The 13,188-nt window shown below is 52.1% G+C and overlaps 1 protein-coding gene across 1 annotated transcript; it reads left to right on the plus strand.

Annotated features, from left to right (window-relative positions):
• Nucleotides 1-2,811: 2,811 nt before the first annotated feature.
• LOC132321487 (olfactory receptor 14A16-like) lies at nucleotides 2,812-3,747 on the plus strand. The gene has a single exon (XM_059834978.1). It carries the CDS (start codon nucleotides 2,812-2,814, stop codon nucleotides 3,745-3,747), a length of 936 nt encoding a protein of 311 aa, XP_059690961.1.
• Nucleotides 3,748-13,188: the final 9,441 nt, after the last annotated feature.

A 13,188-nucleotide genomic window follows, 5' to 3' on the forward strand; every position in this document is an offset into this window, starting at 1 on the left:
GCTCATCTAGGTGCCCTTGAATTCTTTTTTGGGTTTCAATTGAGTTTTGGTATGGACAACTGCTGTGCTTGGAGGATGCGGTCCATGAAGACAAGATGTGCGCAAGCACACTGAGAAAAGGATTCTTCTGTTCCTGGACTGTATCATCATGGGAGTGAATAAAGATCCCTGTGTGATGTGCTTTGTGTTCACGCAATGCCTGCAGCTATTGGGCAGAGAAGGGACAGACGTTGCCTCTCTGATGACATCTGATGACCAATACCTCTGAGTGATGGCAACAGCAATGGCACACAGGCACCAAATTGCATTGTCTGCAATGCCGCCTGCGGTGTCTTGTCACGCACCCACCCTGAATGGGAATTGCTTTCCTGTTGGTCCTGTGATTTTCTTGCCAGCCCTGGCATCTCATGTAGCTCTGTGGGCCTGGATTTGAACATTACATTGAGCAGCTGCCTTGAATTCTGTACCACAATGTGGGGATGAACACGAGACACCTGCCAATACAGTCAGTGAAGGTCTAGTGAATCCAACACATGGAGGAGAGGAAGAAAGAGACTGAGCTCTCCCTATGGCATACGACTGCATTCCATCCTATGAATATCTCTATAGGCTGACCTGAACATAACGAGTAGGGACAGGTTCAGTTGCCCTTAATTTGGGCAGCAGCTGTCCTTTCAGTTGGCCAAAGGAAATTCCCAAGAGCCTCCAAGAAGATGCCCCAGATGTTGGCCTGTCTCTACATCAGCCTGCACGTACCTTCAATCTGTCTCTATTACCGGCACATATCTTTGACCACCTCTGGCACCTCAGATGTCACCAGACAACTGCATCTGAACAGCTCACTCCTGGCCTCCAGCTCCATTAATTACCATGGGAGCTGAGAGCAGGAGCTCACATGCAGGTGCCTATTGTGTGTCCACCTGAAGGGGGGCAGGAGGAATCCCACCTGCTGTGGGTCTGTGGTGTGCATGGGAGGGAGCTGAGTGCCCTTCCAGCCCCAGCACTCCAAACCCAGGATGAGATGCCTTGTCGGGCTCAGCTGCATCCCTTCGCTCAGCAGGGGTAAAGGAGATCCCTGCCTGTCGCTGTCTGGCTGTCCTGTCTAAAGATGGGCCAAGAAAAGTTGATATTTGCGTGTGACTCTGTCTCTCAGCAGGGAAATGTCAGTGCTGGGAAGAAGTGTCTCTCCCCAGCTGCGGGAGGGAACCTCAGTGATTGCTCCAGCCTGTTTCACAGCAGGTTCCCCTGGAGCCCCAGGGACCCCTGGGGGGAGTCCCGAGGGGCAGAGAAAGTGCCACCTTGGGCTGCTCCTCTGCTGCTGAGCTGGGCCGGGCTCCTGGGATGGAGGGAGCTCATGGCAAGCGGGCAGCGCTGAGGAGAGACAGCTCTGGCCAGGAGCAGCTCCTCTGCAGAGCACAGCAGGGCTGAGGGCACTGCCTGCAGGCACCGAGGGGAGAGGATCAAGGCAGAGAGAGGTTAAAGGCAGTCTGGAATGGGAGGATGCTGAGAGCTCACTTGGAAAGATGTTTTCACAGCCCTTGACACGGTAAGTATCTGGCTGAAGGGGAATGGATTTGCGGTTCCTACATGACTCTCCAAAAGCTTTTACACCCCACAGACTATGGGATCTTTTGGGAGGGTTTTCCTCTGGAGGAGGAAAATGTGCTCCAGAGCAGGTATTTCCTGCTGCACCATCAGAGGGACAGGACTGCCTTCTCCCAGGGATGATATCAGGGATGTGAACTCGGATTCTTCGTTCTTGCTGTCAGGCTCTCTGGGGATGGGAGTTTCATCTGCAGAGTCACACACTGATCTTGTGCGTCCTTCCATGCAAGTGTGTCCATGGGAACAAGGGTCCCAGCTTTCCTCACACCTGTGAGGCTGTGGACAGTGCAGTCTGTGGGGCTGGGGAATGAGCTAGTTTTCCCTTAGTGAGACTCCATCATGAAAAACATAGGTATCTCCTTGAGGTATCCTTCATGCTGTGAGCTGCCCTCCAGGATGCAAATCTGTCCCAAATCTTTGTATTATCTGAAAGCACCATGGATAAGCACAGAGATGTTATGACCAAGGAAATGCTGTTGGGTTGGTGAAATAAGCCGTGTGTGTCCTTGGCTAGAAATGGGTTGCTGAGACGTCGAGAAAGAGTGAGACATTTAATGGTCTGCAGTGGATCCCTCCGCTCTCAGCAGTGTCTGGGGGCTTTTCACAGAAACAAAGCAGTGGGATCGCCCTCAGTCTCAGAAAGACGCAAACCCAGGGCATCTCAGACTGACGGACAGACCAGCTCCCCTCGCTCTGCTCTAACCCAAAGGCAATCCTCTTGCTTTCACTGTGTTCTCACTGCATGCAACAGAAATACTGAGGGTTTCTGAAATCCCAAAACCATCCTCAAACAAGATGGGGGAATTTAAAAACAAAGAGAAAACTTTCAGTCTGCTTTCTGCCAACCTCGTTCCTTAGCACTGGGAATGCAGATGCTGACAAGCTCTTCTGCATTAGGGGTGGTTTCATCTGACATATTTGAACACCAGGACTGGCCCCTGCTTCCACCGTTCCCGTGAACTCACTGCTGCAGAACAGGGCTGAAACCTCAGCAGCCCACTTCTCACAGCATATTCAGGCAGCACCAAACCAGTGCTTCAGCCATGGAGCTGAAGGAAGGTCTCCTAGAAAAGTAAATCAGGGGAGCAGGGTGTGTAGCAAGGGGAGGGTCTGAAGGAAATTGCTTTGGTTTTGCTCAGAAAAGTCTCCCCTAGCTTCTCAATGACTTTTCTTCCTTGCACAGGTCCCTATGCCCAGAGGCAGCAAATGTCCAACAGCAGCTCCATCACCCAGTTCCTCCTCCTGGCATTCGCAGACACGCGGGAACTGCAGCTCTTGCACTTCTGCCTCTTCCTGGGCATCTACCTGGCTGCCCTCCTGGGCAATGGCCTCATCATCACCGCCATAGCCTGCGACCACCACCTCCACAGCCCCATGTACTTCTTCCTCCTCAACCTCTCACTGCTTGACCTGGGCTCCCTCTCCACCACTGTCCCCAAAGCCATGGCCAATTCCCTCTGGGACACCAGGGCCATCTCCTTTGCAGGATGTGCTGCCCAGGTCTTTTTCTTTCCCTTCTCAATGGTAGGTGAATATTTTCTTCTGACCATCATGGCCTATGACCGCTACATTGCCATCTGCAAACCCCTGCACTACGGGACCCTCCTGGGCAGCAGAGCTTGTGTCCACATGGCAGCAGCTGCCTGGGGCAGTGGGTTGCTCACTTCTCTGCTGCACACAGCCAATACATTTTCACTACCACTCTGCCAAGGCAATGCTGTGGACCAGTTCTTCTGTGAAATCCCACAGATCCTCAAGCTCTCCTGCTCAGATGCCTACCTCAGGGAGGTTGGGCTTATTGTGGTTAGTATCTTTGTGGACTTTGGGTGTTTTGTTTTCATTGTGCTGTCCTATGTGCAGATCTTGAGGGCTGTGCTGAGGATCCCCTCTGAGCAGGGACGGCATAAAGCCTTTTCCACGTGCCTCCCTCATATGGTCGTGGTCTCCCTGTTTATCACTACTGCCATGTTTGCCTACCTGAAGCCCCCCTCCATCTCCTCCCCATCCCTGGACCTGGTGGTGGCAGTTCTGTACTCAGTGGTGCCTCCAGCAGTGAACCCCCTCATCTACAGCATGAGGTACCAGGAGCTGAAGGTCACACTGAAGAAGCTGATTCTGTCAGTAGTCTCTCAGAAGCATTAACCTGCCCGTGTCTCTTTACAAGTCATTCAAATCCACCTTGGAACCTCCTGTGCTTTGGGCATTTTATGTGTGATAACAATGTTTATCCAGGAATGGCTGCATCCACTCCACTCCACCAGAGGCACGAACCCAGCCCGTCTGACCCAGAGGCCTGTTTGCATGTTTCTGGCACAATGGTACAGCCTCCCGTGTCGTGTCTCCGTAATAAAAGGGGATTTCCTCATTGCCGGTGTCTGGTGGTTGGGTTCTTCCAAAGCTGAGGTCAGGTTGAAGAAATTGCCCTTACGAGGTCATGCTGCTTTGCTTGGGCTCTCCATGGGCTCAGGGGAGAAGGGCATGGGGCAACGTGTTAGGGAATGGGCCTGGGATGAGCCTTCACCTGTGGGTTCCCAGTGTCCCGGGAGATGGTGAATGATCCACAGGGATCTGCCTGGGACTGGCTCCGCATGGCTTGCAGGCACCACAGCCTGCTCGCTCTGCAGAGCACCACTGCCAGCTTGGGGTCCTGTGGGGAGCACAGCAAGGGGGCAAGAGAGGCCAGCCAGGCCAGCACGGACACAATTCCTTGGGAAAAGGCTCTCTGGGGGCAGGGACATCCCTGGACAAGAGCAAAGGAGCAACTCTGTGCTTCCAGGGGGGCAATAAATCACCAAGAGAAACCTATTTCTGCATGCACCAGCTCGGGGCAGGCTTCTCTATTGCTGGGGCAGCCGGAGCAGCCTGAGGAGCCCCTGGGCCAGGAGTCTTTTCCCGGGAGAGGGACTGGCACAGAGGGTCTTGCTGGCATTGGACGACAAGGATGTCTTGGAGACAGGAGCAGGGGGCACAGGGAGACACTGGCCTCTGTCTCCTCATGCCATGGCTGGCCCTCAGCCCTGGAGCTGATGGGAAGGCTGAGACACCTCTCTGCCCCCCAGGAGTTACAGTGACTTCCAGAGGGGCTGGGGCTGGGGGGTTGAGTGCGCAGAGCTTTGCAGCACCCATCAGTGGGCACTGCCGTGGGGTCAGCCCAGAATGGGCTGCTTTTCTGGGCTGGGTAGGGGAGAGATGGGTGGGAGGTGGGAAGTGATGGGGAGAGCCAGAGAGGGACTGGGCTGGGCTTGAAAGTGCTCGGGAGAAGAACACACTAAAGTTAGCTGAGCTGTTGGACCATGCAGGGTGCGGACTCACGCGAGGGGGTTGGTGGTGCAGAACCAGGGCTCGTGGAAGGCAGCTGAGACTTGCAGCCGCGGGAGGGATGAGGCTGCTCTGTGCTTTTGGAGGCATGGAGAGTTGGGGAAGGTGGGCCAGGGCATTTGTAACCCCTCAGCCTTTCTCGCTGGCTGTTTCCAACACTGGCAGCACACCCCAAGTTTACAGGTGAATTTTCCTGCCTGTCCATCTCCATTCTCCTGCTGGGCTCAGAGCTTGAATCACTTTGCTTGAAACAAAGGACCTCCAGGATGGTCAGGGACTGGAGCACCTTTCCCATGAGGAGAGGCTGAGGGAGCTGAGCTAGTCCAGCCTGGAGAAAGGAAGGCTGAGAGGGACCTCATTGCTGCCTGCTACAAAAACATTCTAGAGAATAGAGGAAGAGGCTTTACACCATGGTGCATGGCCGGAGGACAATAGACTGTAGGTGGGAGGTGAAAGAGGAGAGATTAAGCCTGGAGATAAGGGAAGTCTATTTCACCATGAGCTGAGCCAAGCGTTGGAGCAGGTCACACAGAGATGCTGTGCAGACTCCGTCCCTGGAGGTTTTCAAACTCTGACTGGACCAAGCCTTAAACAACCTGGTCGGACACTTTTTTCTGGCAGGTTGGACTGCAAAACTCCCAAGGTCCCTTCCGACTTGAATTGATCCTATAATGTCAGGCCCTTTTTCTGACAGCAACAGAGCAAATGTTTATGGGACAAGAATCTTCCTCTGCTGCATGTGACCACCTAAACTAACATCTAAGCCAGCAAAGAGACGTCAAGACCACCGTGTGACTCTCTCTCTGCAAAGACTGAGGGGTATCATTGACAGTCCTGAGCAGGAACTGTCTTGGGGGCACAGGGCTCTGTGTGTTGTAAATACTCTGATTTTTTTAAAATAATCAAAATATGATCATATAGAAAGGTTAAATTTGATTAATAAATGAAATAATAAGATACAAATGCATAAGTTAGGATTGTGAAGTTAGAAACAATAACCATAGGAACCTCACCAGGGAGTCACTGTTCCATTCTAAGGAACTAATAGTAACGAGATGGAACAATGAAGAATTGAATAGAAAAGTCTTGCTTGAGTCCTGTGACCATGTGACCTGATATGCACCAATGATGCTGCTTGGAAAATTCCTTACCTTTCCCATCTTGATTTGAATATCAAGAATGCCGATCAATAGATATTAATAGAAATAACCATTGATTATTTTAAGTATGGATATTGATAGAATAGTATAGTCCAAAGAGCGATTAATAAAAATTAAATTACATATATATTTTGTATGAAGGTAACTAGGTATGATTTATCTGTGATTTATTCATAAACTAACTGTTGAACAATGTAGCATTGTGAAGAGGTAGAATTTGCTTGTCAAGAGAATGATAAGTTGTAGGCCTGGTCAGTAAACCGGGGAAAACTAAAGAAGATTCCAAGAATGGGATTTTGCAACCAACCTGAGCATGCGCAAAGATTGGGTTCAACTAAAGGACACCATGAGGAAGACTATGGCCGACCACCAGAGGACCTTTAGACGACCACCTGTATACCTGAAGGCGCATGCGTCACGAGCATTTACATATATTAATGAGTTCTTGGAAATTGTATGAATATGTTAATTGTTTCTTGGAAATATGATGAATATGTATACTTTGATTGTATATAACTTTTGTAGCAGAGAAACTAAGCACGCACACGAGGTGGAGCGATCTCCTGTGCGTCCAGCACTGCAATAAAGAAGTGCCTGCTCACCTACATACACTGTGTAGATGAGTTTTTATATTACAGATTTGTAACATGTGCAAGACACAAAATGACCTTTTTTAAAATGCTGCCAGCCTGATAAGAGACATGTTTAGAAAATGTCAATAAAAATAAAGCAAAGAACTAAACATGAAGATGCAAAGCAAAGAAAATGTTTAAAAACACTTTTCAGCTTTTAAAATCTTCATTGTTTTATTTTCTTGTGTTTTAATATACTGGTCAATGGGGGGAATTTGTGTCCTTGTTCTTTTTTTTTTTTTTTAAAAGGAAGGTTTTTTCCAGAACTGGGTTTAGATGTAAGACACAAATGCCTTCAGCTATGGGGACACAGGCACCTCCTGCCAGTACAGATGCCCTGGACACCCCCTGCCCAGCCTGAAACTGTAGCTCCCGAGAAGCTCTGCTCTCCCACACATCCTGTCTGATAGCTGCCAGTCCCGTGCAAAACCTCAGGTACACTCAGGTCTCTAAAAGTGGCCCTGGATATTTTATGGTCAGACAGACAAGGTCTGCCTGGAAAGATGAACAAATCTGCAACATTAAAAAAACATATATAAACACATTTTCATCAGCTGAAACAATGGAGTACTTCTAATATAATGGCAATGTTTTCACACCATGTCAGAATGGGAATTTGCAGGAATTGCATTGATCATAGGAGAAAAAATAGTCATCTCCTGTACTTGCATTACGACTACTCTATCTATTATATTACGTTGCATATTTAATGTCCCTCATCTTTCAGGTGTTCCTACCTCTCCTGGTTAAATGACCATGTCTAAGGGCATCTTTTCAGCAGATGTATTGGGACATTTGCCCTTCCCATTGCTGGCCAGATTTCCCACTCCCCTTGCTCTTTGTTCATTCAAATACCGTCCACCCATCTGGTTGCTGCTTTGAGCGTCAGGGAGTTAGAAACTTGCCCCATCTTTCTGAAGTCACGTTAATTCTTTAATCAGCTCCTTAATTGCGTTTCTACCTATCTCTTCCTATCTCTCTCTCTAAACCATTTCTTGCACGGCTATCGTTGTTGGCCATCTCCACCACAGGATGCCCTACACTGTCCCACACTTGCACCTGTTTCCCTGCAGGCTGTAGACCCACTATCCGCTTCCCCACCTTGCTGTCACCCTCACAGGTCCCTGCCTGTACCGATGTCTCTCTTTGAAACAGAAAGCCATGGGCTGATCACAGACAAACACCGCCAGCCCCGGTGACCTCTTGTTGCACCATGGCATAACCCTTCAAGTGACATTTCATTTTCTCTCATGTCTAGTCTCAGCCTCCAAAGCTTTTCCTTTCTCATGCCTCTTCCTCTACAAAGAAAAGCTTCATCCTCTCTGAAACCACTTTTCAAGTAGTTGCAGGCTACTCCAACATTGCTCTGGCCTCTATGTCATGAGGCCAAAGCAGCCCAGGTCCCTCAGCCTCTCTGCACGAGTCATGTGATTCAGCCCCTTCACCCCATCTTGGCAGACGTCCTCTGGACCTTCTCCAGTTCCTCCCCACTCCTGCAGAACATGGAGCCCCACACCAGGACACATTATTTTGGATGTGGCCACACCAGTGCTGAGTCAAGGAGGGAGGTAACTGCCCTTGTCTGGGTCGCCACGCTCCTCCTAATTCAGCCCCATATGCAGCTGGCCTTATTCGTGCCCAGCATGCTCCACTGGCTCCTAGAGCATCCCTTGTAGTGACCATGGCCTTCTCCATAGGGACACTCCTCAGCCATCAGCTCCAAGCTTGCCCTGATACATGCCCTGATGCAGAACTGGCCACTTCTCCTTGTAAAGCTTGGTGAGCTTTCTCTTGGAGAAATCTCAGAGTTTCTCGAGGTCCCCCAGAACTGAAGCTTCATTGTGTCAGCTGTTAATGGGTGCGTGTAGGTGGCTCACCCTGTCCTGTGGTGCCTCGAACAAGACGACAGCATGAGGAACTGAAGGACATGATGGATCATAAAAGGAGGTACTAGTTTAATGGACTTGCTGACCAAGGTAAGAATTCCCAAGGCAGCCATCCCAGAAACACCAAAGGAGAGCAACAGGCAAGCAAAGCCAGGGCCAGTGGGTAAAGTGAAAACAGAGGTGGGCTTCTTGTATGAGAGGCATTGAGGATGACCAAAGGGAAGAACTTGGGATGGGGGAATCAGGGAAAAAGGAAGTTGGAGGTGAAGCAAAGGGTACAAGCAGGGCTGCTTATGGACACCTGCCAAGTAGCCCTCAATCTGAGCAGGGACATCAGCATGGCTGGGCACACCTCTGCTGTGCCTGTCCAGGAATGCACACAGAGAGGGGAGCAAACAGGAGGAATTTGGAGTCTGTGGGCAGTTCCTGAGCTGTAATCTGACTTAGATACCAGAGACACAGTCAGACAGCTCACACCACTGGAATGTGGCCATGGCTGGATGGAGGCTCTTGAGGAAGGACGGGGCAGGTCAGTGAGGAGGGGAAGTTGCCCTGTATGTGGGCGAGCAGCAGGAAAGCATGGAGCTCTGCTTGTGACAGACGATGAGCCAGATGAGAGCTGATGGAGCAGGATAAGTGGGCAGACCAACGTGGGTAACGTAGTCGGTGTCTGCTGTGGACCAACCGTATTCGGAAGAAGCAGCAGATGAGGCCTTCTTCAGAGAAGTAGAAGCCTCTCGTTCACAGACCTTGGTCCTCATGGGGGGCATTAGCCAGTCAGGCACCTGCCCGAGGGGCAGCACAGCAGGGCACAAGACACCCAGGAGGGTTCTGGAGGGCACCGAGAACCTCCTGAGCATTCAGAGAGGGTGTTAGGAAAGTCAACGTCCATCTCGAGTTCAATCTGGTAATTCAGCCTGGATGTGAAAGGCCTCAACAAAGGATTCAACAACAGTCCAGGAGCAAGAGGAAGGCTTGGGAAAATGCAGGCCTACTGCTAGATGGGGCAGAGACCCTAGTGACAGAGAGCACAGAAAGGGCCAAGGTACTCCATGCCTTTTCCTCTCTGAGTTTACTGGTAAGACCAACCTTCAGGAATCCCAGGCACCCAAGACCAGAAGCAAGGAGCAAGGAAGACTTTCTCTTGGTGCAGGAGTCTCAGGTTAGGGAACGTTTAAGCAAACTGCACATGCGTAAGTCCTTGGGACCTGAGAGGATGCTCTCATGAGTGCTGAGGAAGCTGGCTGACGTCATTGTAGGCCACTTGAAACCATGTGTGCAAGGTCGTGGTGACTGAGCGAGGGTCGTGAGGGCTAGAAGAAAACAAAGGTAAAACCTATCTTGAAGCAGGGCAAGGAGGAGGATGCAGGGAGCTGTCAGCCTGTCTCCCATTATACCCCTATAGACAAGCTGAGCAAATATGGTCTAGATAAGTGGAAAAGGAGGTGGACTGGAAACTGATGGAATGGCTGGTCCCAGAGGGTTGTGTCCAGTGGCACAAAGTCCAGCTGGAGGATAATCAGCAGTGGTGTTGCAAAGGGGTTGTTACTGGGTCCCATTCTATTCAACTTTTCATTACAGTCCTGGATGATGGGACCAAAGGCATCCTGAGCAAGTTTGTGGATGATACAAAATTGGGAGGAGTGGCTGATACACCGGCTGGTTGCACTGCCGCTCAGAAGGACCTGGGCAGGCTGGTGAACTGGCTAGAGAGGAACCTCATGAAGTTCAACAAAGGGAAACACAAAGACCTGCCCGTGGGCAGGAATAACTCCATGGCCCAGTACAGGCTGGGGGCTGACTGGCTGGAAAGCACGTTTCTAGAGAAGGATCAGGGGGTCCTGGTGGAAACCAAGCTGGCCACGAGCCAGCAGTGTGGCTGTGTGGCAAAGCAGACCTACAGCCTCCTGGGCTGCATTCAGGAGAGCTTGGCCAGCAGGTCGAGAGAGGTGGTCCTTCCCCTCTAGTCAGCACTGGTGAGGCCACATCTGGAGTGCTATGTCCAGTGCTGGGATGCCCAGCGAAAGAGACATGCACTTACTGGAGTGAGTCCAGCAAAGGGCCACAAATATGATGAAGGCACACAAGCATCTCTCACAAGGAGAGGCTGAGAGAGCTGGGACTTTTTAGCCTGAAGAAGGGAAGGTTCATGGAGATCTCATCAATGTGTATCGATACCCAATGGCAGGGAACGAAGATCAGGGAGCCAGACTCTTCTCCATGCTGCCCAGTGACAGACAATGGGTAGAATCTGAAGCACAGGAACTTCCATCTCAACACAAGAAAACACTTTTCTACTTTGAGGGTGGTTGATCACTGCAACAGGTTATCCAGAGAGGTTGTGGAGTCTCCATCCATGGAGATACTCAAAACCCAGCTGGACCCTGTATTGGGCAACCTGCTCTAGACTAGGCTAGGCAATCTCCAGAGATACTGCCAAGAAGGGTCAGAAGGAACCAATGGAGGTGTCTAGTGCTACGATGTGCTCTGAGCAGGGAGAGCTTGTCAGTAGGATCACGTTGGTCAGTGCTTTTCCACTTGAGTTTTGAAAACCTCTGAGCCCCACACTCTGTGCTAATCAACTATGAAAGTGACTGGTTGTTTTCTTAAACCTCAGTTGAAATTTCCCTTCTAGCTTCTTGTCCTCATTGTCTCTTGTCCTCTTCTGCCCTTCCTGACTGCCAGGCAGATCCTCATGCCTACTCTGACCATGGACAATCACAACCTTCTCTCCAAGTGTGGCCTCATTGAGATCCCCTGCGACTGCACAGCCAAGCATTGGTGGCCAGCTCCAAGCAGACCTACACCCTGGGGGTCCCTGCGTGGGCTCAGAGGAGGTCATGTGGAGACACCCAGCACCTCACACAGAGGGAATGTGGCAGTGCCTGTGGGCTGGCACCAAGGTAGAGTTTGAGGCAGAAGGGGTGAGCAGAGAAGCCCTCCAGCAGCTCCTCTGCATACCTGGTCAGGGAGTAATGCACTTGGTGGTGCTCGTGAGTGAGGACGATGGCATGGGAGGGGAGGTACTACGAGCTGTGGTGCAGGGCACTGGGACTCAGCCCTGCTCTGGGGCCTGCCAGGGTCTGGGCATGTGGGAGCCCATGCAGGTCTGGCTGTTCCCCCAGTGCAGACACTGAGCCCAGCAAGAGGATGGAGCTGGTCATATTTCAAAGATCAGCCTTCACCTGGTCCACGGTGAATGGCCAGGGCTGGAAATGGCTGGTATGGGGAACGAGGACTGGGCGTGACTTTGGGGTAAGGGCCAGCGCATGGGGTGGAGGAGGCTGTCTCAAGGGCATGTGCTGGGCACAGAGACCAAGGGACAGCAGCAAACTCATATGGCTCCCCAATATCTTCCCAGGGCCCCGAGTTCGTGGTGCTGCTCTGCAGAGCTATTTGGCTGTGGTGCCTGGGGCCACCAGTGACTCCACACTGGCCTTCCTGGTCAGGGAGGGAAGCAGCTCCAGCTGGATGGGGATGACTGCTGCTAATCTCCCCAGTGCTCTGGGGAGATCCCATTTCATTACAGGGATGCCATGGGGGAGGTATAACCCATGAGCACACAGCGGTGGCAGTAGGAGGGGTGTGAGGTCACCATCACTATAACCCATGAGCACACAGCAGTGGCAGTAGGAGAATATGAGGTCACCATCACTATAACCCAGGCGCACACAGCAGTGGCAGTAGGAGGGTATGAGGTCACCATCACTATAACCCAGGCGCACACAGCAGTGGCAGTAGGAGGGTATGAGGTCACGTCACCAGTGGCAGCCCATGGCCATCGGGGCTCGGTGCAGAGCAGCCGTGTGCTGTCACAAGGGCATCACGGGGGACAGGAGCTGCCCGGCCCCATGCCTGCGAGGCCGAAGGAGCAGCCCCTGCAGCCCTGGCTGGAGCAGTCGGGGTGGGGGTGGCTCGGGGGCACCGCAGGGATGTGCCAGGGCACGGCGCCAGGGGGAAACCACAGACTTCCTGCCTGGGCGTGATGGGGGGGAGCGCGGGGAGCGCTGCGAGGCCACGTGGGCTGTGGTTTGTGCACCTGCAGGCTGCAGCTCCGGAGCCACCCGCGGGGAATAACGGCCCCTCAGTGACATGCCAAGAGTCAGGGATGCATGTGAGCCTGCGGGCTGCATGTCTGCTGCCAGGACAGGGACACATCCCAGCTCCAGCTCATTTGAAGGGACCTTCCATGGGGCTCTCCAGGGAGGGACAGGCGAGCCAGCATTCCTGGCATGGGGCTCTGGCCTGGGCTAAGGCCCTTTCGCAGCTGCTGCTCCCAGTGCAGCGGGGTCTGTAGCAGGGGCAGGGGCTGTTCCCTTCCCTTCCTGACACAGCCCTCAGTGCAGTCCCAGCCCTGCGGTTCCCATGGCAGGGGGATGGCTGGACACTCGCGCCTTGGGCTCTTGGATGTGCCCAACATAGGAGATGCTCAGTGCTCCTGGTCCACACAGCAGGGTTCAAGGGGTGAAAAAATGCATTTCCCCCACTACAACCGGTCCTGTCCTGTGATGTCCCACCACCACAGTGACGTGACATTTGCAGCGGAGCCATCCCTCATATATGGTCATGAATTGAACTGGAGAAGTT

This window comes from Gavia stellata, unplaced genomic scaffold (genome assembly GCF_030936135.1).
Source record: "Gavia stellata isolate bGavSte3 unplaced genomic scaffold, bGavSte3.hap2 HAP2_SCAFFOLD_42, whole genome shotgun sequence".
Lineage (NCBI taxonomy): Eukaryota > Metazoa > Chordata > Aves > Gaviiformes > Gaviidae > Gavia > Gavia stellata.